Source organism: Sander vitreus, chromosome 10 (genome assembly GCF_031162955.1).
Source record: "Sander vitreus isolate 19-12246 chromosome 10, sanVit1, whole genome shotgun sequence".
Taxonomy (NCBI): Eukaryota; Metazoa; Chordata; class Actinopteri; order Perciformes; family Percidae; genus Sander; species Sander vitreus.
Genome location: NC_135864.1, coordinates 31586896 through 31612012, shown reverse-complemented (window position 1 = coordinate 31612012; position 25117 = coordinate 31586896). Strand labels below are relative to the sequence as shown.

At 40.7% G+C, this 25117-nt stretch overlaps 2 protein-coding genes across 2 annotated transcripts; one reads left to right on the top strand and one right to left on the bottom strand.

Moving 5' to 3' along the window:
• Positions 1-1958: 1958 nt before the first annotated feature.
• fam199x (family with sequence similarity 199, X-linked) lies at positions 1959-13487 on the bottom strand. Its single transcript, XM_078261134.1, has 8 exons — positions 13378-13487; positions 11863-12041; positions 10991-11210; positions 9284-9442; positions 7674-7835; positions 6189-6372; positions 5860-5963; positions 1959-3598 (listed from the first exon to the last, which is right to left on the bottom strand). The coding sequence occupies exons 2-8, from the start codon at positions 12027-12029 to the stop codon at positions 3425-3427; spliced, it is 1170 nt and encodes a 389-aa protein (XP_078117260.1). The 5' UTR covers positions 12030-12041; positions 13378-13487; the 3' UTR covers positions 1959-3424.
• A 6-nt stretch (positions 13488-13493) lies between these two features.
• On the top strand, positions 13494-22586 carry commd5 (COMM domain containing 5). The gene is made up of 7 exons (XM_078261139.1): positions 13494-13743; positions 14774-14934; positions 16221-16249; positions 16359-16409; positions 17216-17311; positions 17524-17599; positions 21749-22586. The coding sequence occupies exons 1-7, from the start codon at positions 13623-13625 to the stop codon at positions 21848-21850; spliced, it is 636 nt and encodes a 211-aa protein (XP_078117265.1). The 5' UTR covers positions 13494-13622; the 3' UTR covers positions 21851-22586.
• Positions 22587-25117: the final 2531 nt, after the last annotated feature.

The window sequence follows — 25117 nt, the reverse complement described above, 5'->3', positions numbered from 1 at the left end:
CCATGATGTCTCTCTCTTTCTCATGGGCGGGCCAAATTCTCTGGGCAGGCAAAGCAGAGAAAGGGGAGGTAACCTTTCCCCTTATGACATCATAAAGGGAAGATTCCAGATCGGCCCATCTGAGCTTTCATTTTCTCAAAGGCAGAGCAGGATACCCAGGGCTCGGTTTACACCTATCACCATTTCTAGCCACTGGGGGACCATAGGCAGGCTGGGGGAACTCATATTAATGTTAAAAAAACCTCATAAAGTGATATTTCCATGCCATGGGACCTTTAAAATCCAAACGATGCCCAACCCTACTCCAGAGTGGCTTGTAAGAAACTAATAATACGTACATGTAAAAACAATGTTACTACTGTAGCCGATGGTTAAAATACTTTCTAACTCAACAGGTGTCTGCTATAAAATAATTCTAACAAATGACACTGAGGGGAAGACAAAAAAAGTTCAGTTTACGCTCAAACCTTTTTGATCCATATTTAATCAGTTGTACGTCATTCATTATCAGCAATGACCTTATATACACAAATACCTTAGTTGCATCACACTGGCTTGTTTTTTATTTTTTTTAAATTCATTTTCTTTTCAAAATTCTTATTTTTTCAAAATAGAGTTTTACTAATTCATAACTACAGAATACATAAAGCTGCATTTGACATAATTGCTGTAATTAATAACTTTATACAGGAGACAGAGACGAGAGGCGAAAGCAGAGTACACAAAGAAATTAGAAATGACAGCAGGCTTTTTGGGCCGATAACCGCGGTGGTTCATCACGTTACAGCTAAGAAGCTGCGGGGAAAGGGTTTGTTACAAGGTAGACAGAAGAAAAACACACACACACACACACACACACGAAACAATCTCTCTGGTTGCTACTCCTTGCGGAACATGAACATGGCCGGGTAGCTACAACTCCGCAAAAAAAGCTGAGGTGTTAGCACTTCGTCGACACTTTGTTCGGGAGAGTTTCAATATTTTAACAGAGCCAAAAAAAAAAAAAAAAAACACTTCTGAAAAGCGAATGGCTCAATGTTAGATGCACATGCTTAAGAAACCAGCTCAAGTTCAGCGCCATACCAAACCGGCCATACAGTACGAGGACAGACCCAATGTGATCTGTTAAAAAAAAGTCTCATAAGACTTTACAGTCCTTCCAGAAAAATGCGGAGTTTTTTTGTGATTGTTGCGGGCAAAAATCCTTGATTATGCGGCACGGTTTCTTAAAAAATGCGATGGAATATGCTGGATATTTGCAAAAACTGCGGTTTCATCGTGGCTTCATCGCGGGGTTTGCAGCTTTTCGATGACGTTCACGTCGCGTAATTACGTCACTTCGTAACGTTCCCATGGCAACAGGGGAAAATTACTAGATATGTGACTTTTTTGCAACGAAAATGCGGGGATTATGAAATCATGCAAGGCCCGCATATTTTGCGCGGAAATCGGCAATTGATGCGGTGAAAGTGCGCCGTATTTGAAAAAAAATGCGGCCCCCGCATAAATATGCAGACTTTGGCTGATTATGCATTGAATTATGCGATCGCATAATCAAGTTTTTTCTGGAGGGACTGACTTTACCGGTGCTCGAATGCTCCAAAAGTTATCATGGTGGTCAAATCATTCAGAAAAATGTACACAGAAGTAACATGATGGGGAGAATCTGCGATTATTTAGGTCTGTCTCAGGCAAAAAACATAAAGTAGGAGTGCTGGCAAGAGAAACAAAGAGGACTTTCAAGATGTCTGAGACAAACGACCAAACTCAAGTACTTGGGACAAAACAGCTTAAATGCTTCAAAGTGAGACTCCAAATAATGCAAAGAACCCATGGCAATTGACAGCATTTAAGCTATGATAACCAATTAGTGTACACACACACACACACACACACACACACACACCTTTAAATCAAGCCGTCATCACCAAGGAAAACCTGAAAGCGGGCGATAAATATGCTGTTATTTACCATTTATTTACAACACATACGTTTTTTTCTTTTTTCTTTTTTAAACAGGTGTATGCAAATGATGAAGTTGTTAGTTATTGGGCCACGCGGGTGATTCGTGTGTGTGTGCCTGGGGTTTTAAACATGCAGACTCAGTGCTCCCTCTAAGCCTTCAGAGTGAAAAGAGGACCGCCAACACTCAGCAGGTAGAAAGACAGACCGGGGCACTTCCTTTCACTTCAGCTCCCACATCTCAGTTGCGTTTGTCCGTTTTGAAGGGCTATCATTCTGAACTGCACTCTGAATTAGACTTCAGGCATCCACCATGGAGAGAAATTGCTCATCAATGCAAGGCTTCAATCGCAGTTTTGTGTCACGTTAATACTGCTACCAATACCTTCTGCTAGGTCTGTGCAATTAATCCAAATCTGGATCGCGATTACGATTTCGGCTCCTAACGATGGCGATCGTTCTGCGTTCGTTACGTTTTGCAAGTCAACTCTTAATTTTGTCTTTGTGCTGTGAACGAAAAAGAGGAATTGTACAGCTCAAGGTGTTTTCACTGTTGATTTGTTCAACCTTTTCACAGTTTTTCCAAGTTCAACAGTTGCAACATCTTTCCAAAAGTCAATGAGCAGTCGTGTTAAATAGTTGCGATATCAGTGTTGACCAAAAATCGAGCAGCCCCACTTCCCACTCAAGCCACTCGGACTGTAGGCCTTCAGGTGTATACTCGTGCTGTAACATTACCTGCAGCAGTTTAAGTTTAAGAGAGTTTGGCCAGTGCAGAATATAGCCCTGTAGAGTATGGATGCAGGTGTAGGCAGATGGGTGGAAACTACTGCCACCTTGCACATAGCTCCCCTGTATGTTATGAAGAAATAAAAAAAAATAAATAAATAAAAAACTCCTGGTTCCCGCAGAGCAGAGTCTGCATAATGCGGCCAAACTCTGCTTCTCTTGCCTGATCTGTCCTTCTGCCGGCGGGGGCTGTATTAGTAGCAGTGGATATACGCTTTTGCAGCATCTAGAAGCAACCTCTTCTTAACAGCATGAAGCGGACATAACTGTCTTTAGTAGTGTATATTTGTGTGCATCTGCGAGCTTCTAGGTGGTCGCAGCATTATAACTGGCTATAAGCAGGCTGGACTGAGGTCGGTGTCTAGTCAAAGCATTCGCGGCATTTTTAGCATTATTGCTATAGCTAGCTTTGTAGTGATTGCAGCGGGGCTATCAGTTTTAGCACTAGCGGTACTACACTAGCATTAGCGAGCCATATGTCAAAGCTATGTCAGAAGCCACTACAAGCTATTACTGCCTATCAGACATTACTCTTACAAAATGCATTACGTTAGCCTACTCAAAGCTAATGGCATGCAGTGATCGGGAGTAGCGTGGTCTATGGGCTCTATGGCAGCGGCTGGGTGGGGGGGGGGAAACAGGCGTAGAGGGAGCACCGATTGGTTCACTGGTGTCACATCAGTATGTCCAGGTCGTCTCCGCGGTCCTCCTCCTCAGTCACGCGCAGCGCCAGCACCTCCTCGTTCAGAAAGAGTCCACTCAGGCGCTCCTTGCGGGCCTGCCGCTGCTCCTTCAGCTGCCGCTTCCGGAGGGCTTTCTGCTGAAGCTTACGCTGCTTGGAACGTTTCTGAAAAGGCGGCGAGGCCAGACGAGAGAGAGAGGTTAGAGTAGGGCTGGGCGCCTGGATAGCTCAGTTGGTAGGTCAAATATATATTTACTCCTCGACGCAGCGGGCCCAGGTTCGATTCCGACCTGCGGCCCTATCTCTCCCCTTTCATGTCTTCAGCTGTCCTATCAAAATAAAGGCCTAAAATGCCCCAAAAAAAAAAAATCTTTAAAGAAAAAACATGAGTAGGGCTGGGCAATATATCAGTAGAAATCATATCGTGATATGTACATATCTGTCTATATGGTTCATACAGAATATCCATATTTATTCAGTTGTTCTTTTTATATATATATATATATATATATATATATATTCTGCTACACTGCATATATCTAGATTATTCTTACTACTATTATGTCACTGCTACTACATTGCACATACATGTACATGTTGTTCATACAGTGTTCATATTACATATAGCCATATTTATTCTGCTCTTATGACACTGCAATATATTTCTTGTCCTGCCTATACTTTGTATGTCACATTGCACTTTTCTGTTTTTTTTGCACTTCTGGTTGGATGCAAACTGCATTTCGTTGTCTTTGTACTACTTGTACTCTGTACAATGACAATAAAGTTGAATCTAATCTAATGAGACTAGATATCGTTTTACAGATTTCGGATGTCGTGATATGATGAGTGTTGTCTTCTCCTGGTTTTAAAGGCTGCGTTACAGTAAAGTGATGTCATTTTCTGAACTTACCAGACTGTTCTAGCTGTTCTATTATTTGCCTTTACCCACTCAGTCATTATATCCACATTACTGATTATCACAGATCTCACTGTGTAAATATTTTGTGAAAGCACCAATTGTCAACCCTACGTATCGTCGCGATATCGTTAGAGGTATTTGATCAAAAATGTCGTGATATTTGATTTTCTCCAGGTCGCCCAGCCCTAATACTAGGAATGCACCGATCCGATACTGACCCAAATATCTGGATTGTGTATTGGAAATTCTATGTGTAACTGCATGTATGCTTCAGATAGAACTATGCAAACCTTTTAACACCAAATACGGAACTGCTCGTGTCCCTGGTGTAGAACGATGAAAAGAACGACTAAAGAAGCTGTTAGTAGAACTTTTTAGAAGAGATTTCCCACTACAATTGGGGATCGTGACAATGGGGCCAATCTATTTAACTCTAGGTTTACATTATTGTGGGGTTTTTTCTCTCCACCCCCGCCTACGTACGAGCATCCGAAGAAAAAACAACAACACACAGACGAAACAGCGGGGCTTACCGACAGGTAGCATGCAGCTAAAGCCACAGGGTAAAGCCACTGGGTAATGTTAGCTTAACAGTAACTGCATTTATCCAGACACCGTGGCCACTGCCCGAGATGACGGAGAAACAACAGAACTGGAAAATCCTTCCGTTTCCCCTCAACCGGTGTGGCAACGTTTGGCCTTCCCCGTGAGTTACGTAAACGGTAGGGCACGCGGGTTCCACCAGGACTTCATGATGCGTTCAGGTGTAGGATTTGGCATCGAGAACCGATTCCTACTTGGAATCGTTTCAAAAATTACGATTCCAGTGGAATCGTTTCTTTATTGGAATCGTTTGGAGGATTTGGTTGCACATCCGATCGTCGCTTCCCAATTTAACACAGTAAGCAGCAGTCTAATGTGGCTTTATTTTACGTTGAAAAAGCCCAGTAAAACTGCAAACCACCATTGAATCAAAATAAAACTTTCCTCTTATTTGTGAAAATAGGCATGTGACCCGTTTCAACTCCACCCCTCAAAGGATCAGAATCGATAAGAACCAGAATCGAAAGGAAGAATCAGAATTAGAATTATTAAAATCCAAACGATGCCCAACCCTATTCAGGTGCGCCTCGTAATTATTTTGCCTTTCACATAAAATAATGATCCCAGTCACTTTGACACGGTGAGGCATACAGCTCATTAATTAAACACGTTATCGGATTGGTACCCAAAAGCCCAGGTATCGGGACCGAAAAACGTGGGATCGGTGCATCCCTAGATGATGGATCAAGGATCAAGGCGTTGAGGCGATTAGCTAGTCTCACGTGCTCTGTGAAATGGTGCAACAAAACAATAACCAGAGTGGGAGCAGAAATAGTAGGGTCCAGGGGACAAATGTACAGCTTGGGATGCTTTCCTGTGCGTCCCCAGTGATCAAAATGGAATGGCATTTGTTTAGCACAATAACATTGTCCACACACGCGCACACACCCACACCCCTTACTTTAGAGTCTCGTATACGTTCTGCAGCACTGGAAAGGTTGCCATCGCTGTGAGCTCTGCTAATGTTAGCAACACTGCCTCCACTACAGGCTGACGCTGGGCCACCTTGAACACAAGCAAATGTTAAACCATATTACAACCTGGAAGACCAGAAAAATTTTTTTTTACTTTAGGTTACAAATTCTAATTATTTCACCAATAAAAAGTGCCCTTCTGTCCCTTGTACAATCATAACGGAGCAGACAATGCGCCATCGATACAGTAGCCTCTGGTGGTGGCACCATTACTGCTGCTCATGCTGCTAGCCAAGCAGGTAGCATAGCATTTCACCTGCTACAGAGTTGGAGGCTGTGGAGCCGGTGGAGGAGCTGGCAGAGCTGACCATGCTGGCGTTACTGCTGCTGGCTGCGCTGACCCCGCCGGTGCTGGCACTGCTGTGGCTGCTCCTCTTCCAGCCCTCTCTGGTGCTGCTGGCCCGCTGCCTTGGGCTGTGCTCTCGGATGTAGTTACGCACCTGATGACATCACACAATCACAAACATGCTGCATAACTCTGGGTTCACCGTTTTTCCTACCTCGGTTTACTGATGTATTAGCAAGGAGTGCTTCTCTCTAATACACGTATATAATAGGGGTGGTGGGGGGAAAAAATGATCGGATAACGTATGTATCGTGATTTTTCCACCTAAATATATACTGTTTATGCTGTAACGGTGACTACATCATATCCATTTCCAGCAAAACAGACCGAAAGCAGAAAATACATGTTATGTACTTTTTTTTTACAAATGAAATTAATGTCAGACTGACTGACATGTGATGTGCATTCTTTTTTAGAATTGTGAAGTGTATTATTCAACTTAGGTAATCGCAACACTCAATACTATCGGATCGCAATACCTCTAGAATCGCAATAAATGAAAATCCCAATGCAAAAGAAGAATCGGGACAAAAGCATATCGTCCCAGCCCTAATATATAATAAAACTTTTACGTTCATGGACAACTCTTAAAACATTTCATAGGGAGTGATACTACTTTGCAGACTGTTACTGAGTCCACAATGCAGCCAATTAAAATCTCCTTTCTTGTATTAACTTGTCGACAGGCTGCTCACACTTCTGTATAAGAGTGAGGTTGTGTGTGAAAGAAAATCTGTTTTGTTTGACTTGTATAAGAACGAAAATTTTGGTTCCTCATTTCAGTACCTGACTTTCTTTTTTTTTTTTTTTTTTCAGAAGCGTCGCTGCACGGGACGCTACGTTACCGTTAGCTAGTAGCTGGATTAAACAATGGTTAAAATGCTGACAGCTTACGTTAAGCGGTGTAAAGTGTGACTGTATTTCCCTGTAGAGGAGTCCAAAACCAAGACATAGCAGTCTGACTGCAGCTGCCGTTGTCGGAAAAACAACACACAGACGGTGTGTTCACTGGAAACTCGCCAGCTTTGTGGTGCATTCAAAGTTATTGTAAAAAACCCTTTTCCCATCTGGTGCTTGTTTTTGTCGTTTACCAGCAATTTACTGGTGAAATAAGTCATTTTGAAGTTATTGTTATTACATTATTAATCAATCATTTAATTTTGACCATATGGCCTTAGCAATAAACAAGCCGTTCTTTAATGTCGCCAACTGTCGTTTTGTGCTCCTTATATATATATATATATATATATATATATATATATATATATATATATATATATATATATCAGTTCAGGCACCACCAAAGTATCAATTTAGCACCGGTATCAGGAAAAACCCAAACGAAACCCAACCCTAGTTGTTAGCGAAGTGATGTGCGTCAGAGTTACGGCCTACCTGCTTGAGTTTCTCGTCGGTGAGACAGTTGAGCTCGATGATGAACTCGCTGTCGGTGGGAGAGATTTGAGCACAGGGGTCGATGATCTTGATGATGTCCAGCTGCTCTCTCAGGCCCATCTCTGTGCTCACCTTCCTACTCAGGTACTCAATGTACTCCACCTGGAACAGGAAACACAGACATGTGGTTTTGGTCCTTTTTGCCCACACTGAAGACTAAAGGCGGAGACATAGAGTTTAACGGAGCACAATGGAGGCGTTTTTGACTGCCGGGGTAATGGAATGCAAATGGCTGATGCTTTATGTCGCTGATAGAGATTCATAAAAAAATTAAATAAATAAAAATAACTGGGATCTGCCCTGATCCTGCAGGTCAGCTGAGGACATCCCTAGCGACAATACAGAAAACTACTGCTCAACAGTTTAAACAAACCGTTTATGGTATATCTCCACAGTTTTGGAATCCGCAATGATGTGGCTTTTCATAAATTCATTATGCTATCTACCCACCTATAAAATCATTTCCCCCCTTAAGCCCTCCTGTTTAGTTTGTGAAATACACTCACCTAAACGATTATTAGGAACACCCTACTAATACCGTGTTTGACCCCCTGACGCCTTCAGAACTGCCTTAATTCTTTGCGGCACTGATTCAACAAGGTGCTGGAAGCATTCTTTAGAAATGTTGGCCGATATTGATAGGATAGCATCCCCCACACCATTACACCACCAGCCTGCACAGTGGTAACAAGGCATGATGGATCCATGTTCTCATCAGACCAGGCAACATTTTTCCAGTCTTCAACTGTACATTTTTGGTGAGCTCGTGCAAATTGTAGCTTCATTTTCCTATTTTCAGTGGAGATGAGTGGTACCCGGTGGGGTCTTCTGCTGCTGTAGCCCATCCGCCTCAAGGTTGTGCGTGTTTTACTGCATACCTGGGTTGTAACGAGTGGTTATTTGAGTCAAAGTTGATCTTCTATCAGCTTGAATCAGACGACCCATTCTCCTCTGACCTCTAGCATCAACGAGGCATTTTCGCCCCACAGGACTGCCGCATACTGGATGTTTTTCCTTTTTCAGAACATTCTTTGTAAACCCTAGAAATGGTTGTGTGTGAAAACCCCAGTTAACTGAGCAGATTATCTGGCACCAACAACCATGCCACGCTCAAAGTTACTTAGATCACCTTTCTTTCCCATTCTGACATTAAGTTTGGAGTTCAGGAGATTGTCTAGACCTGGACCACACCCCTAAATGCATGGAAGCAGCTGCCATGTGATTGGTGTGATGTAACAGGTGTTCCTAATAATCCTTTAGGTGAGTTAAGTTTGACTGACAAAAAAACCCCTGCAAAATCCCAAACTTGGTCTTGACAGCTCAGCTCCAACAAAATGAAGCATACAGAGCAACCTATTTATTTGAACTGCAAGCCATGCCACAATCTAATGGTTACTAGCCACTTAAATAATCCATTTAACAAAAAAACAAACTAGTAGCTGGGTCAGGAAGTCAGTTTCACTGTTGTTAATTCGGAGCTCTCTGATAGCACGGAGAGGTTGCTAACTTAAAAACAACATAATACAGAAAGGTGTGTTGGCTGCGTTTACCTGTTCATCGTTGGTCATGGCACTCCATGGTAACTCATCCAGGTTGCGGTGAGGGTGGGGCTTAGGCTTCCTCTTGGAAAACAGACAGGGGGAACTTGGCACGCTCGGGATGATGTCTGACAGAACATCACTGCCGCTGGCAATGTCACTTCCTGGCAACTGAGACGCAAGACAGGCGAACAGTGAGGAGAAGAGAAAAACATGAATGGACAAACTATCCTGTCAATCACTGTAACACCCACAGCCTCTGGGCCTTATTTTAACGATCAAAGCACATGGCGTGAAGCGCCGGTGCGTTTAGAGCATGTCCAAATCCACTTTTGCTAGTTTGACAGCAGAAAAAAGGGTCCGTGCGCCGGGCGCATGGTTCAAAAGGGTTGTACTTAGAGTAATTCACTTAATTAATTCATAGGTGTGTTTTGGGCGTAACATGCAATAAACCAATCAGAGTGTCATCTCCCATTCCCTTTAAAAGCCAGGCGCGTTTGGACCTTGGAGCATTGCTATTATGATGGAGGATTTGCACCGTAATATTTTTATTTGTAATCTTTTGCATGCGTGTGTGCTGCTGCGCTTCCCTGTGTGTGTGTGTGTGTGTGTGTGTGTGTGTGTGTGTGTGTAGTGTGTGTGTGTGTGTGTGTGTGTGTAACAACCATAGTGTGTGCGCTCTGTGCACGAGCCTAGGCGCATTTTACTAATGCTCTGTTAAAATAACAATGAAATGCTGCGCTATTGACTTTAGACCAGGTTTTTGTTGGTCAATGGCGCGATCACTTCCCGCTGCCTCAAGATAGCAATACGCCCAGAATGCACCTGAACACACCTCCCTGTAAGACCAGCCATGGGCCACAGATGGGCGCAGATGCATTTGCTATTTAAACGACGTGGGCGCTGGACGGGAAATTGACAACTGCGTCGGTCTTAAACTAGCAAAGACACTTGCGTCGGGCTTTGCGCTGCGCCGGGTGCGAGATAGGGCCCTGTGTGTTTCATGCCAGCAAAATTATGCAGCTAGGTTCTCATGACTAGGGCTGGATATCGTTCAAAAATATCCAATACTGGTACTGATACCAAAACAGTTACTTCGATACCGGTTTCTGAACTATACTTTTTTTTTTTAATACCAATTTTATCTTACTATGCTATTATTTACTAAGGAGGAAATTCGGTCGTTGCCTAAAAAAAATATTGAATTCGGTCCCCAGCCCTACTCAAGACTTCCATCGTAAAGCCAAAAGCCTGAATTAAAATCAGCATGTTAAAAAAAAAAAAAAAACACACTTCTAGGTCATATAACAACTAGTCTCGCTTGGCCAGACACTCCTCCAAAGCGTGCTGGAGGAGGGTCTGGCTACTCCACACAGCATTCGGGGATGGGAGAAAACGTGCTCTGGTTTATTGGCATTTCTTTAAACCAATCACAATCGTCCTGGGCGACGATTGTCGGGGCGACTACGTTTAAAAGTAGTTTTAGTCGTTCAACAGAAAACTCCGATTGGACAGATAGTCTAGCTAGCTGTCTGGATTTACCCTGCAGAGATCTGAGAAAAAATTAACCATAGTCCTCATAAATCCACTGGAGTTTAGAATGCCAATACAAAGAAAACTGAAGGCAACAGATATCCGGCTTAAATGAGTGAAATCCGGCAGCAACGGAGCAATCCCGGAAGTGGAACGTCAATGATATAGACTATATAACAAACCAACCTGCCACTCAAACTCGCTGTCAGACCAATCCCAATAGGTGCTGATAGAAGAGGACACATCACTGCAAACGCTGCCCTCTGGAAACAGGTCCAGGGATGTTAGTTCTTGGTCATCCAGAAGGGAGTAGCAGTCGTCCTGATCCCCCACGGACACAGAGGAGAAGAGCTCTTCGCTGCACTCTGAGCTGGCAACACTGGTCCCGCAGGAAGTGAGGTTCCACCTGGGGAGAAACACGAGCGGACGTTAAAGTACATTCTATGGGTAAATCCCGGAAATTGTTCCGATCATTTTGCCGAGAAGGAGTGGTGTGCATACAAGATACGAATGCACATTTCAACTATGTAAACGCCTTCTCTTTGAACACTCACTATAAATGTAGTTAGGGCTGCACAATTAATCGCAATTGTATGGAAATCGCAATATGAACTAGTCCCAAATCCAAATCGCAGAGGGGCGCAATATTTGTTAAAGGCAAAATTATGTGTCAAACCGTTCTAAAATGAAGTATTGTGGTGCTGCAGAGACGTCCCGGCCTACAAATCGTATCCTACAGACTAGAGAAAAAAAAAATGTTTTCAATGAAAATGAGAATAATGATACAAAAATGATCATTCCCTCCAATATCGTGACTCATATCGCAATATCAGTCAAAATAATCGCAATTAGAGATATTCCTAATATCGTGCAGCCCTAAATGTAGTTCATAAGTACATTCCAAAACAATGACGATGATTTTTTTTCCTGCACAAATAACCTTTGAAAATACATTCTGAAAGTCAGTTTACCCGACAGACGGGTGACATACGTGTGAGCACACACACACACACACACACACACACACACACACACACACACACACACACACTACTCGCCTGTTGCTGTGGAAGCGGTGTAGAGGATCTGTTCTGTGACAAGATGAGAGTTGACAGCCGAAGTCACTCACATCCAGGGTTCCCACATCACTGAGGTTGGCTCTTTGGGAGAGGAGGGGGAAAGGCTCATCTGGCGCTAAAAACTTCTCATACAGAGACTCAGACATGGCGAGATGTACCTGACACAGAAACATGATAAGGCAAAGATGAGACAAATATAACAGGGCACTTTTCAATGGAGCTGCAGCGGTCTCCACATTTACCACCAAATTGAATAAACACATCTGAAACACTCTCAAACAGTATCTATTGATTGCAAGGGTATTATATTGGACTGCACTGGCTTGTCCAAGTTTCCATAAAAGTACCCACATGATAGTTATCCTTAATTTAATAAAGTTTGTTTGTATACAAAATTACTTACTACTCAAAAACAAAACATACTGCAGTGCTCTAATACTGAATAAATTGGATACATAAAAGTACAGCACTGAGCACATGGCACTTCCTGAATGTGCAAAACATAACAGAATATGTAAACAGAAAGGTTGTTAGGCCTACATTAAATTGTAAACAGAAATAATGGATTATGGCCCGGCCGATTATCGATGCAGCGTCGTCCATGTCCACGATTCGATGCATCGATTATTTGATTAATTTCAACACCTCTAGTAATTAACATTAATGCATGAACACTGTGTTCGCAATAAAGTTGAAAACGTGACATATCCTTATAGATTTTACATTAAGAAAAACTGTTGAAAAGATTCAGGCCAAATATGAACAATGCTTGCAATATTTAAAATTAGGAGATATAATGTATGTAGCTATTGTTGTGTTACCAAATACTTAGCTGTATAGGCCATACAGTACATCCGTAATGTTACATGCATAATTAACAAAACAGCTATGATTTAACTTTAACGAATGTACTTCAATAGACCAGTCTTGCTTGTATACTATACTATATACTATTTTACACTGTAGCTACGTCTTTGGGCACGTTGAAAAAAAGACTCAACAAAGCAAAACTTGTTTTACTCCAAATACTAGCAAGCAGTTACATTAGCTAGCTAGTCGAGCTTATTTACGTTTGGGTCTTAACTGGTAACATTAGTGACGTTAGTGGGCAAATATAGTTAATATTTCTAACGATACAGATTTTTTTTTTTAATAACTAAGGATGCTGAAGACTACAAAACAAGACTAAAATGATTTCCTGTAATGTTAAACATCGTCGTGCGAATAAAGGCAAAATGAGAATCCAGCATTCTAGAAGGTACATTAGTTTAGCTACACTTTGACGTTACGTTACATTAAACAGCCTGTGATTGGAACACAACATCAAGCTAACATCGTTAGCTAACGTTAGTTGCTAATCCTCAAATATCCACGTAGCGTTCACCAAGACACAAAACGACACCTAACTAATCATTTCCACACAATAACATATCCGAACGGTTTATAAACATGGCAAAGTTGTGATTAAAAAGCTATCTACATTAAAATACCCACTTTTTGTCGTTCAAAGAATGATCATTATTGCCACCTCCATTTGCAATTCCTTTCTTTTCTACCGATGATCTCAGCTGTCTGTCACCGCGAGAATCCCGGGAGCGAGCAACGCGTCATGTGACGTGAAGGCGGAAGCTGTCACATAAACAGAAAACTGGCATATAAAGAGCACAAACGTCTCCACTTAAACTTCTCTTTTTGCTACTTGTTATCTCCGCATGCAGCATATGAGTGCATGGTGAGTCATGTCCGCAAGCCATATAAAGGACTCCAGCTTTCTGGGAGGCAGGATACCACCAGAAATCGACTCAATGTCGAAAAACCTGAAGGATGTGGACCAAGAGTTGTTCAGAAAAATACTGAAAGGTAACGTTATATGCTAGTTGTGTGCGAGATTATATAGTTGCCTTCCTAAAACAGCTATCGCAAGATTGAAATGTTTGTAGCTAATACAACACAATTGAACGTTTATGAGTTGCTCATTGAGCAATGATATTGGGGGCCACTAATAGCCTTTTTACTGCGAGAAGCATGTAAACAGCTCAAATATAACTCGCAGGATAAGTATGACTCGTGACCCGCCCAATGTCCGTGCTTGTGCATATACTCTGATGGTACCCCATAACTGAGACTCTGAACAAGTACAGAACTAGCTGTTGAAGCCATTAAAGAAGTGAGTTAATGTGCCTGTGTTAGAGCTGGGCGATATGGAGAAAATATATCACGATATTTTTGACCAAATACATCAATGGCGATATTGAAGGGTTCACTATTGGTGCTTTCACAAATCTTTACACAAAGAGTTTTGATAAAATAATCACCAATAATGTGGATACTGTGGCAAATTATAAAACAGTAAGTCCAGAAAATTACATCACTTCACTGTAATGCAGCCTTTAAAACCAGGAAAAGACAACACGTGTCATATCACGATAGTACGATATCCAAAATGTAAGACGATATCTAGCCTCATATAGGGCTGGGCGATATGGAGAAAATCAAATATCACAATATTTTTGACCAAATACCTCGATATCGCAACGATATTGTAGCGTTGACTATTGGTGCTTTCACAAAATATTTACACAATGAGATTGTTGATAAATAATCATCAGTAATCTGGATATAATGGCTAAGTGGGTAAAGGCAAATAATAGAACAGTTACAACAGTCTGGTAAGTTCAGAAAATGACATCACTTTACTGTAACGCAGCCTTTAAAACCAGGAAAAGACAACACTTATGCAATATTACGATATTCAAAATCTAAGACGATATCTAGTCTCATATCACTATGTTGATATAATATTGATATATCGCCCAGCTCTAGCCTCATATATCGATGTCGATATAATATCGATATATTGCCCAGCCCTAGTGTATTGTTCTGTGTCCAGCTGTGGTCAGCGCCCTGGAGGGGAAGGACTGCAGAGAGGTGATGAAGTCTATAGCAGAGAGCAGCACCATCCCCCAGGAGAAGCTCAGTCACATCGTAGCTGGGATGTACAGAGTGCTGTCCGAGGCCATCCGCATTCCCACATCATCCCTTAAACAGGAGGTACGTTGAGGTTAAACACTGGGAATCATTTGTTGGAATATGTTTGCACAAAACACAAAATGATTCTGTGTCAGTAACTTGGCAGCTAAGCCTGCTACAGCTTACACATACAGATAAACCATTTCCCACAGAAGACACTTAGTTATGTCATAGCAGGAAAAGCAAAGATGTTACTAAAAACATTAATAATGAGTTCATTGGACTCAAGTGTTTCAGTTTTAGGATCCTGGTATTGTGATTGCTTGCCCTGTCATGACTTTAGTTACCAATACACCTAAAGGCAGCTACACACCGGGCCGATATTCGTCCATTGGACAGTCTGGCGAGGTCAGTGACTTGAGTCTGTTCAGTGTATTCCGTGCCGTAGTCCGTTGGAGGAGCTGTCGGCCTTCATTTTGGCTGATTTGACATGTTTGGTCAGAGACAGGGCAGTTGGGACTCGCCCTGAAATGGCAAGTGGGATGACCGTGACTAAGCCTCTCAAAATCTGACGAAAATCTTTTGAACTGACCTCTGTCAATCTGAAATGAAGACAGATTCAGCAACTGCACGGCCTATTTCTCTCTTAAAATGTTTTCAGAAACACGTTTCGTTTTATTTTCGTATTCTGAATGAGTCGCCAGTAATGGCCGGTGGAAAAATCCAAAATCCGGAAGCAGCAGCCAGAACCACGTGACGTGTTCGTCCAATCAGCTGCCACTTTTAAGTTTTTGGGCGACAATACAGATTAGCGCCGCCTGCTGTTATGGAGACGTATTACGTCTCTTTGCTTTGGTGTGTTCCGAGGCATTTTTTTGACCAACTCGGGGAGACTGATCAGTCCAACTGCCTTTTCTGCCGAGGGTCGGCCGTCTGGTTGGTCTGTAACGGCCTTAAATGGAACAAAGCAAATATTACTGATATTAGTTTCAGATGTCGTTTTCTTGCTATTACAAGACATGACATTAGGAGTCTCAATTCCATGTTACATACTAATTCTGATTGAGAATGTGTGTTGACACTGGAAAAGTGACTAAGTTAAAGGTGCTGTAGGTAGGATTGTAAAGATCCAGGACTTAGCCAAAAAATTTGAACATCGACAACTTCTCACAGAAGACATTTAAAAAAGCATAGGTGTAAATAAGAAAATGACTGACTTCTTGCTGAATTACACATAACTCACCTACGTGGGTATCTATGGCAACAAAAGCTCCTCTTCATAAGCACTGAATGTACATTTTAAGATGTAAACATTTTTCACTAGTATAAAATACTACTCCAAACATTTTGTTTGTGTCCCTGTTAAGGCCTTCAGAGAAGATCTCACAGAACTAAGGCAAGGCTCATCATTTAATCATATCCTCAACGTTTTCATGCATTATCACTGCTGCTTATACACAACACAATTTCATCCTCAGATGCTGAATTTATACTTTGTCACTTAGGATACCTGAAGACTTTATCACAGACTTCGCCAGTGTGGTTTTTGGCAACAGGTATGTTGGATTTACGGCCTCTAAAATTTAGACCTTTTATACATTTAGTCTCTGTTTTTGTGTCTTCGCGTAAAAGCACAGCTCTCCCTTGAGTACAATAAAGATAACATGCCTTTTTTATATTGTAACCTAAACTTGTTTGGTCAGTGTTGTGGTTGCTTTTCATTACCACAGGACTAAGCTCAGACATTCTCTTAAAGTGCTCATATTATGCTCATTTTCAGGTTCATAATTGTATTTAGAGGTTATATCAGAATGCGTTCATGGTTTCATTTTTAAAAAACACCATATTTTTGTTGTACTGCACATTGCTGCAGCTCCTCTTTTCACCCTGTGTGTTGAGCTCTCTGTTTTAGCTACAGAGTGAGACATCTCACTTCTGTTCCATCTTTGTTGGGAGTCGCACATGCTCAGTAGCTAGGTAAGGACTACTAGCCAGTCAGAAGCAGAGTATGAGGGCGTGCTACGCTAGCAGCTAGGCGAGCATTATAACGTGTGTTCCAAAGTGACCACGTTTGTCTCTGAAGTAAAGGCTGGACTACAATAGAGCTGTTTGGAGCAGTTTGTGAACAGTGTTTTCTGTTGGAGATGGTAAGTCCCTTTGGGGTGGATTTTGGGCTTTTTCACTTTGTACACCTATAATGTGCACAAAAAAGATATATAACACAAAAGGAAAGGGCAAAAAGCATAATATGAGCACTTTAAGATGTGTCCATGAATTTCAAAACAGTGCTGTGGCTATGAATGGCATTCAAATGTCATAGAGACATTATCATTGCTGTGTGACACCTCTCTTTGTAATGCAGGCGTGCAGCTCTAGATGCGGCAACTTCCCGGAATGATCCTCACCTCCCCACATTAGAAGACTTTAAATGGCGAGTGGATGTTGCCATTTCTACAAGGTAATGTACTGAGGGCGAGAAAACATGTTTTTGTTTTTCAACTTATAACCACTTCATTGAAGCTTTTTATTTTTTTTATTTTTTACTTGTTTGGTGTCTGGTAGTTCAAAGATGTGACAGCGTTGGAAACATTTTCTTGAATAAATGTAATTTCCCACTTAGTGTAAAGTGAGTGAAGTCCATGTCGTTGTGTATATCCTCTGTCTCCACAGCTCTTTAGCCAGGGCCCTGCAGCCTTCTGTTCTGATGCAGATGAAACTATCAGATGGGAGCTTTCACCGCTTTGAGGTACAAGGTTTATTTTATTTCTGATAGTAGCGGCAGGTTGACATTCTCTTTTTTTTTTTAAAAAAAAGATTATTGGTAGTTAATAAAACCGATTTTTGGAACCAATATGCATTTACAGTGAAAATTTAAATTAGAGATGGCCCGATACCATTGTATGGATGTGATATGATTTCTATCTTTGTTGTCAGTCTGGCTCAGTTTAAACTCTTTGTGAAACAAACACAAACAATGAACGCCCCAGAACTTTCTTTTATTCTCCAGTTTGACAGTCAGTTATAACGGAAAAAGAACATCAATAAACTACTTTAACGTAGATTTTCTTTTGGGCTTTATTACGTGGTATCGGATCGGTACATTAACTTCAGTACTTCCCGATACCAGCGTTTTAGGCAGTATTGGAGGCAATACTGGTATCGGTATCGGCTCATCTCTTATTAAAATCTTTAAAGGAACACGGTGACTTATTGGGACTTTGTCTTATTCCCCGTCTCCCCCAGAGTGAGATAAGTCCATACGTACCCTTCTCATCTCCGTTCTTTGTCGTAACTCTGTCTGACGCACCCACCGCTAGCCTAGCTTAGCACAGATCCTGGAGGTAACCGGCTCCATCTAGCCTACTGCTCCCAATAAGTGACAAAATAATGCCAACATTTTCCTATTTACATGTTGTGATTTGTATAGTCACAGCGTGTACAAATAACAAGGTCACATGAGACACAGCCATCTTCTAACCGTATACATACTGGGAACTATATTCTCAGAAGGCGAAGCACTGCTACTTCTGCTACTTGGGCGGAGTGATTAGCGCAACACCTGAAAAGCACCGTTGCTACTATCTGCTCTTCACCACGGGGCTTTTCAGGTGCTGTGAGCTAATCACTCCACCCAAGTACCTTGTTATTTGTACATGCTGTGACTATACAAATCACAACATGTAAATATGAAAATGTTGGCGTTATTATGTCACTTATTGGGAGCAGTAGGCTAGCTGGAGCCGGTTACCTCCAGGATCTGTGCTAAGCTAGGCTAGCAGTGGGTGCGTCAGACAGAGTTACGACACGCACGGAGATGAGAAGGGTACGTATGGACTCATCTAACTCTGGGGGAGACGGGGAATAAGACAAAGTCCCAATAAGTCGACGTGTTCTTTTAAGTCAAAATGAAGATTTTGGAATGTTACTAACTCCAACACAAAAACTTTATTTAAATGTTTTAAGCAATTATTTAATAAATGAGAAACTTTCAACATAATACCCAGTAAAAGATAGTCAGAGGACATGATGTCAGACTCAGTGGGGAGTGAAACCGAAGCAGAGGGACAGACGGAGCTGTAGCCGAGCCAAAGTAGCGCTAATCGTGATAATCGGTCTATCCCTAGTTTTCGTTTTGAATATATGCGCCCAGATCATAAATACAGTGGTGCTCATAAGTTTATGAACGCATGCTAAAGTTGACTAAAAAGAGGAATAAAAAAAAAAAAAAAATCATCTTTTGGAAATTGATAAAGTCCTGATAAAGTTCCCTTGGCCTTTGGAATTAAAATAGCCCCACATCATCACATCCCCTTCACCATACCTAGAGATTGGCATGGGGTACTTTCCATAAAATCATCTCTCAATGCAAATCAAACCAGCTATCAGGCTAACTGAAATACAACCATGCCAATCTCTAGGTATGGTGAAGGGGATGTGGGGCTATTTTAATTCCAAAGGCACTAAGGGCCCGCTCGTTCTACATTATCTTGCTTATTACGCCGCTGCTTACTAAAGAAATTAATAAATTGCACAAAATATTGATTTTAAAATGATTTTTATTGATTTAAAAGACCTCTGGAGTCTTATCATTATAAGAACACAGGTGCGAACAATTCTGCAGTTTAAGGACACCGCATGAATCTGACGTAGGCTTTTCTTAGGACCTTTCTCAAGAAAGAATTTAAGAAAAAAACATGGTAAGAGATTGGTGAATGAGGCCCGTTCACTCAAGTAGTTGTTAAAAAGAGAGAAGGGTGGTTTCTAACCCCTCTCCTCCCCCTGATACAGGTGTTGGGCAATACTTAGATATGTCTAAATATCAGCCACAGTACATACATGTTTTGCAAACTTAAATAGATCTCAGATTGCTTTATAAAAGTGTGAAAGGTTTGTCTTCCTATGAATGGTCATTTTGTCCACATGGCTAGTGTTGTTTCTACACGGCAGTGTGTATTTCCAGCTGATCTTCAGCCTGAGGGTTGAAGGAAGTTGGTTGTTAGCCAGTGGCTTAATGTAGGTCAGTTTCTGTTGTTGCATATTAGGATCACAGTGGAATGAGGTAACATTTGTTAACTACAGCCTAACCTAGAACCTGTTGTTGACCAAGTCTTTCTGATAAACTGTGGCAGTTTTGTGTATTTGTTTAAACAGTATCTGCGTGGTTCTACTTGTTACACATATTGTATAACGCAACATTTATTACATAGCAGAATTGAATAGATATTATAACTGCCAAAGTAGCCTTTTTCTTTAGCCTCTTTTAGCTGAACCTCTGACTGTGTTTCTTCTGTCTGTTCTCACAAACCTATCAGTTCAAATGACATGAAAAGATCCAATCTTCAGTTAAAAAACAAAACAAAAGACACAACAATGGGACTTTATATTAAACAAAGGATTGTAGTTTCCCTGTGTAGCAAGCTTTCTGCCTGCACAGCCCATTATATTATAATATAACCTTTGTACCATGTATTATAAACATACAAATGTTTAGTGATGAGTGATTCAGAAATAATACAAAGAGTGAGCAGACAAAGTATGAAGCTCTGCAGCAAAATGGGTCTAATCTTCAACAAGCAAATACGATGCTTTACTCAGCAGGGGGTGCCATACTCCAAACATGCCTGATCATTTCAGGATGGATGCTGCTTTCAAAGTAGGCTACTAGGCTAAGCAGGAGGGAGGACTTCTACTTGAGCCTGTCGCCTAACCTAGTGCAACGGTTGTGTAATGAGATTACAGCAGAATTGGAAGATTAGTAGCAACAACATCCGGGGGCAGATTCTATTGATTGACGTACCTTATCGTCACCTGATGTGTATTTTTAGTGTGTGTGTGTGTGTGTGTGTGTGTGTGTGTGTGTGTGTGTGTGTGTGTGTGTGTGTGTGTGTGTGTGTGTGTGTGTGTGTGTGTCTGACGAGTGTATCTGCTGCTGTAATCGCAAAAAACAAAGGAGGTGGCTGCACTTTTTTTTCTTAACCTCTCTTTTTTAATAAGCAGAGGTATTTTTTAATTTTTTTAGTTACAAAAAGTCAGCTTGAATCTTTAACACAAGAATGCTAGGCACATAAATGATGATAGCTATAAATAAATATATAATGTACTGTACGTATGTGTTTTACTCAAAACACATTGTTTTGGGAGCAGCCCATTTTCAGTCGTTAAGATGTTTGTGCAGGATGTAAAATCCTCTATTCCAGACCAACACTGAATAAAACCAAAAAGAAATGATTGTAATAAACAAATTTGATATCGCACTCATTTCATAAATCACACAAATTTAATGGTTTTAAAATGACTTGCATTTCATAAATTAATTGCATAAATAAATTACAAACCAGCTTTATAATTGTACATTTTGACAAACAAAATGTATCCAACGTATTCTTGAAAAGCGTTAACTGAAAGGGACCTCACTACTTGTTCTGGAAGCTCGTTCCATGCTTTACCGCACACTCATTTACCATTTGCTCATGCTATGGAGAGCTTCTTGCAGATGGGCTGGGTCGGTGTCCCTGGTAATTATTCTAAATAATTTTGTGTCATCAGCAAAAACGTATGCATCAGACTGTATCATACCTGGCAAATCATTTTTATATATAACAAAGAGAACAGGGCCCAAAATTGATCCCTGTGGGTTCCCACTTCCAATCTGAGGTGGCACCATTAACCACAACCTGCTGCTTCCTATTTGGCAAAAAATCCTGTATCCAATTACCAACTCTGTTGTCTAACAATGTTATTTCTTCCGCCGTTATTTACAAATAACAGCCGATATGCTATCGCTATTGTATTTTGTATCTCATTGTGGTAATATTATGCTGTATCTACATTTTAGTTTCACCTTGGCTATGCAGTTGTTACATTGTCGGTGAATTGTTTGTTTTTTCTCGTCCAGGTGCCTGTGTCTAAATTCCAAGAGCTCCGTTACAACGTGGCTCTGATTCTCAAAGAGATGAATGATCTGGAGAAGAGGAACATTCTCAAGATCCAAGATTGATATACAACACAGGCCTGTTATTTAATAAAGCTGTCCTCTCTGCTTGTTTTGTAAGATTTAGTGGAGTTTTGTAAATTGCATTGAATCATTTTAATCATTTCAAATGTGATATTATGAGAGATAATAGTAATCTGCCTGTCATGGTGTTATGATTTGATGGTGTTGGCATCCAACATAACTGCTGACAGAGTGCAAAATGATAACAAGAGTTAGCCAGCTGGCTGCTTTACAGGAGTACCTAATGGCCATACTGACGACAAAAAGACAAGGACTCCCAGCCTGTATTTCTTTATCTTGCCTTGTTGTAAACTGTACATATTAGCATTATTACATTCAGTGGTCGATGGGAATTTTGAGTCAGCTGCAAAGCCTCCATTGTGCCAAAATACAAATGCAGTCAAGTGAGCACTCAGATACTCTCTTACTAAGTAGCCACTTTACCTGGTCTCGTGTGCTGTTTGAGACTGAACATTTTGTACACTCACTTCTGAAACAAGAGGATGTGCAAATCAAAAAATGAATCTGGAGATTTGTTTTCTCTACTCATGTTTTTATACATGTAATTCAAACCAGTGACCGAACAAAGGATGTACTTCTCTTTTGAGTTGTAGCACTGTTGTATAAAAAGTCAAATAGTGAGTTTTTTTTCTGTTTATTTTGTATGTTTGCCATAATAACATCAAGAGTGTTTAACTCTTGAACCACATTTCTTAAATAAAATCTGTCCATTCCTGTATTGGCAAAGAATCATTTGTTCAGATCTGTTCGAGCTATACTATTAACTACTAGTAACTATTCATATGGCATTTTTTTAAAGGCTTATCACCTATACAACACCACCACAAACACACTTTGGAAATTAGTTGACACATGAACAACTAAACTAGTAGCCTTAACAGACGTGACAGTTGACAAATCATATTATAAAGCTGTTTCAAAGGTTCATCGTCAACGAAGCCTTCAATCATAGGGCTTATATAGTTTATTGTGTAAAGAAATGAACTGAAACAGAAAAGGGAATGTCTCTAAAAACCCAACCCAAAGCGTTCGCGCTGCCATATACAAATTGTTCTTAACCCAAAAATAAATGTTCTCCAAATTGGCCCAAATATTGTTTGAACATACAGTATGTTTTGTCAACTTGTGGGACTGCCTTAAAAATATAGTTTGAAAAGGTTTGAACAGCATTTATTCTAAGCCAGGCTTAGAATAAGGGATGGCACTGTCAGTCATCACTTTGGTCCTGACTGTAATATCTCAACAACTACAGGATGGGTTGCCATGAAGGTTTGTATAGACATTCATGGTCCCCAGAAGATGAGTCATATTGACTTTGGTGATCCTCTGACTTTTCATCTAGCCCCACCATGTGGTTGACATTTGTGGTTTTGGGTGAAATGTCTTCCAAAATATTATTTTGTTTGATAAAATTCGATACGCACATTCATGTTCCCCTCATGATGAATTGTAATAACTGTGATGATGACTTGACTTTTCACATTTAAGTTTGTCCAATACTTTTACAGGTATTCGATCATCAAATACCTGTAAAACTAATGATTGTCATATCAGCCTCAACTGTATTTTGTGTTTACCACTAATTAGCAAATAGAATATTAACCATTCATTTTAAAAAATTGCAGTATCATTTAAAATCGGTCATATGTTAAATACCTAGAAAATGCATGCATTTTCACAAAGCACTGAAAAATAATAGAAAAAGAAAATGCAAGGCTCAATAACTTTTATTTAAAATCAGTAAATGATTTTGAAGCTTATGTGAAAGCTGCATACATGTTTATCTTTGATGATAACGTCATTCATCACTGTAATAAGGCAGTTACTAGCAATGCTGGGATTTCAATACAGATAAAGAGGCTATATTTTACACAAAACTGCTCTTTATTTTAATAAGTAACAGACTTGAACTGACCTTGACCAGACAGAGACCAACGTAAATCAGATTTTGCTTGTTTAGGTAACCATAAAAAAAACTCATATGTTCCATGAAGTGGCAAAAATGTAGCCTTATTTTTGTGGTCATACATGTATTAGGCACATACAGTTAAAATCTGATCAAAGCCCCTTGTCACATGTAATCGTGATTCTTCCATGCCTCTTATTCCAGTATGTTTATGCATTCTTTTCCTAAAGGAATCCATCACATGAATATCCAGCTTTCTTTCCAGCCAAGTAAGTAAGAACCTTGTATAATAGTCTGTGACTTTGAGGATAACTGCTGGTCCCAGCCCAATATACAACATCCAGACAGTCTGTGCTAGAATACCTGGCTAGACTGCATTGTTGGCCTATTTAGATACATAACACAATTTCAAGGTGTGAAGGGACATGAGGAGCTGTGATTATTGCGTATGTGTGTGTCTGACTGGGCGTGTGTGTGATTAGTTTGTGCTTGCATGCATAATACTCTGAGTGTCCTCATTTGCATATATATATATATATATATAAGTATAAGTCAGTGTATCTGTTTTGTGTTTTTGTTTTGTGTGTGTGTGTGTGTCTCTGTCTGCGGTGTATATGTCAGTCAGCGTTTGTGTCTGTTTGTGGGATTGAGTTCACAGGCTAGACCACCCGACCTACATTTCCAGCACCACTACTACTGACATGGACACTGATCGACTGACCAGCCTATAATCTCCACACACACACACACACATGCGCGCATCAAACCGGTTTTATTTGAGGAGTTCCGGATACACTACTTCAGGATATGCTAATAATACCATGTAGTCTAGTATGACAACAATCCTGTAATCAGAGTCATTAAACTCTGACCCTTACCTACTTACAGCGTTATATCTAGTCTAACAGGCTGAACACCAGCCACTGTGCCCAAAAGTCCCAATAACAGGTTAATGGAAAATGCTAAAATGCAATTTCAGCAATGGCGGTTCTAGGGGGCTGGGGCCAAGGGTGGCCAGTGCCCCCCATTATATTAAGCCTCGACCCCACTCTGGCTCCCCTAACTGTGGCAAATATTTTCATACGTCTTTAACCCCACCTTTATCCTCAAAAAGGGGATATTATTTATGTGTAGTGATATATGAAATGTAGGTTAACACTGATTGAGTATTCTTGTGTTTATCGTTATATGTTTATCAGTAGTCTTTTGTAGAACCAAATATATATATGAAATCGCATGTGACCCCAGCCTGACCCCTCTATTTGAAATGGTCTAGAACCGCCACTGAATGTCAGTTACATAGCAAGATCTGTTTAAAGGCTGTAGCAAAAAAAAAACAAAGC

What these genes read in the sequence shown, in the direction of transcription:
- fam199x (XM_078261134.1), bottom strand. Translation starts at nt 12,029, where the DNA reads ATGTCTGAGTCTCTGTATGAGAAGTTTTTAGCGCCAGATGAGCCTTTC. An exon ending in CACCGCTTCCACAGCAACAG is followed by an intron (nt 11,211 to 11,862) that starts GCGAGTAGTGTG and finishes GTTTCTCCCCAG; the next exon opens with GTGGAACCTCACTTCCTGCG. An exon ending in AGCCTCCAACTCTGTAGCAG is followed by an intron (nt 5,964 to 6,188) that starts GTGAAATGCTAT and finishes CTTGTGTTCAAG; the next exon opens with GTGGCCCAGCGTCAGCCTGT.
- commd5 (XM_078261139.1), top strand. Translation starts at nt 13,623, where the DNA reads ATGTCCGCAAGCCATATAAAGGACTCCAGCTTTCTGGGAGGCAGGATA. An exon ending in GATGTTGCCATTTCTACAAG is followed by an intron (nt 17,312 to 17,523) that starts GTAATGTACTGA and finishes CTGTCTCCACAG; the next exon opens with CTCTTTAGCCAGGGCCCTGC. An exon ending in GGAGCTTTCACCGCTTTGAG is followed by an intron (nt 17,600 to 21,748) that starts GTACAAGGTTTA and finishes TTTCTCGTCCAG; the next exon opens with GTGCCTGTGTCTAAATTCCA.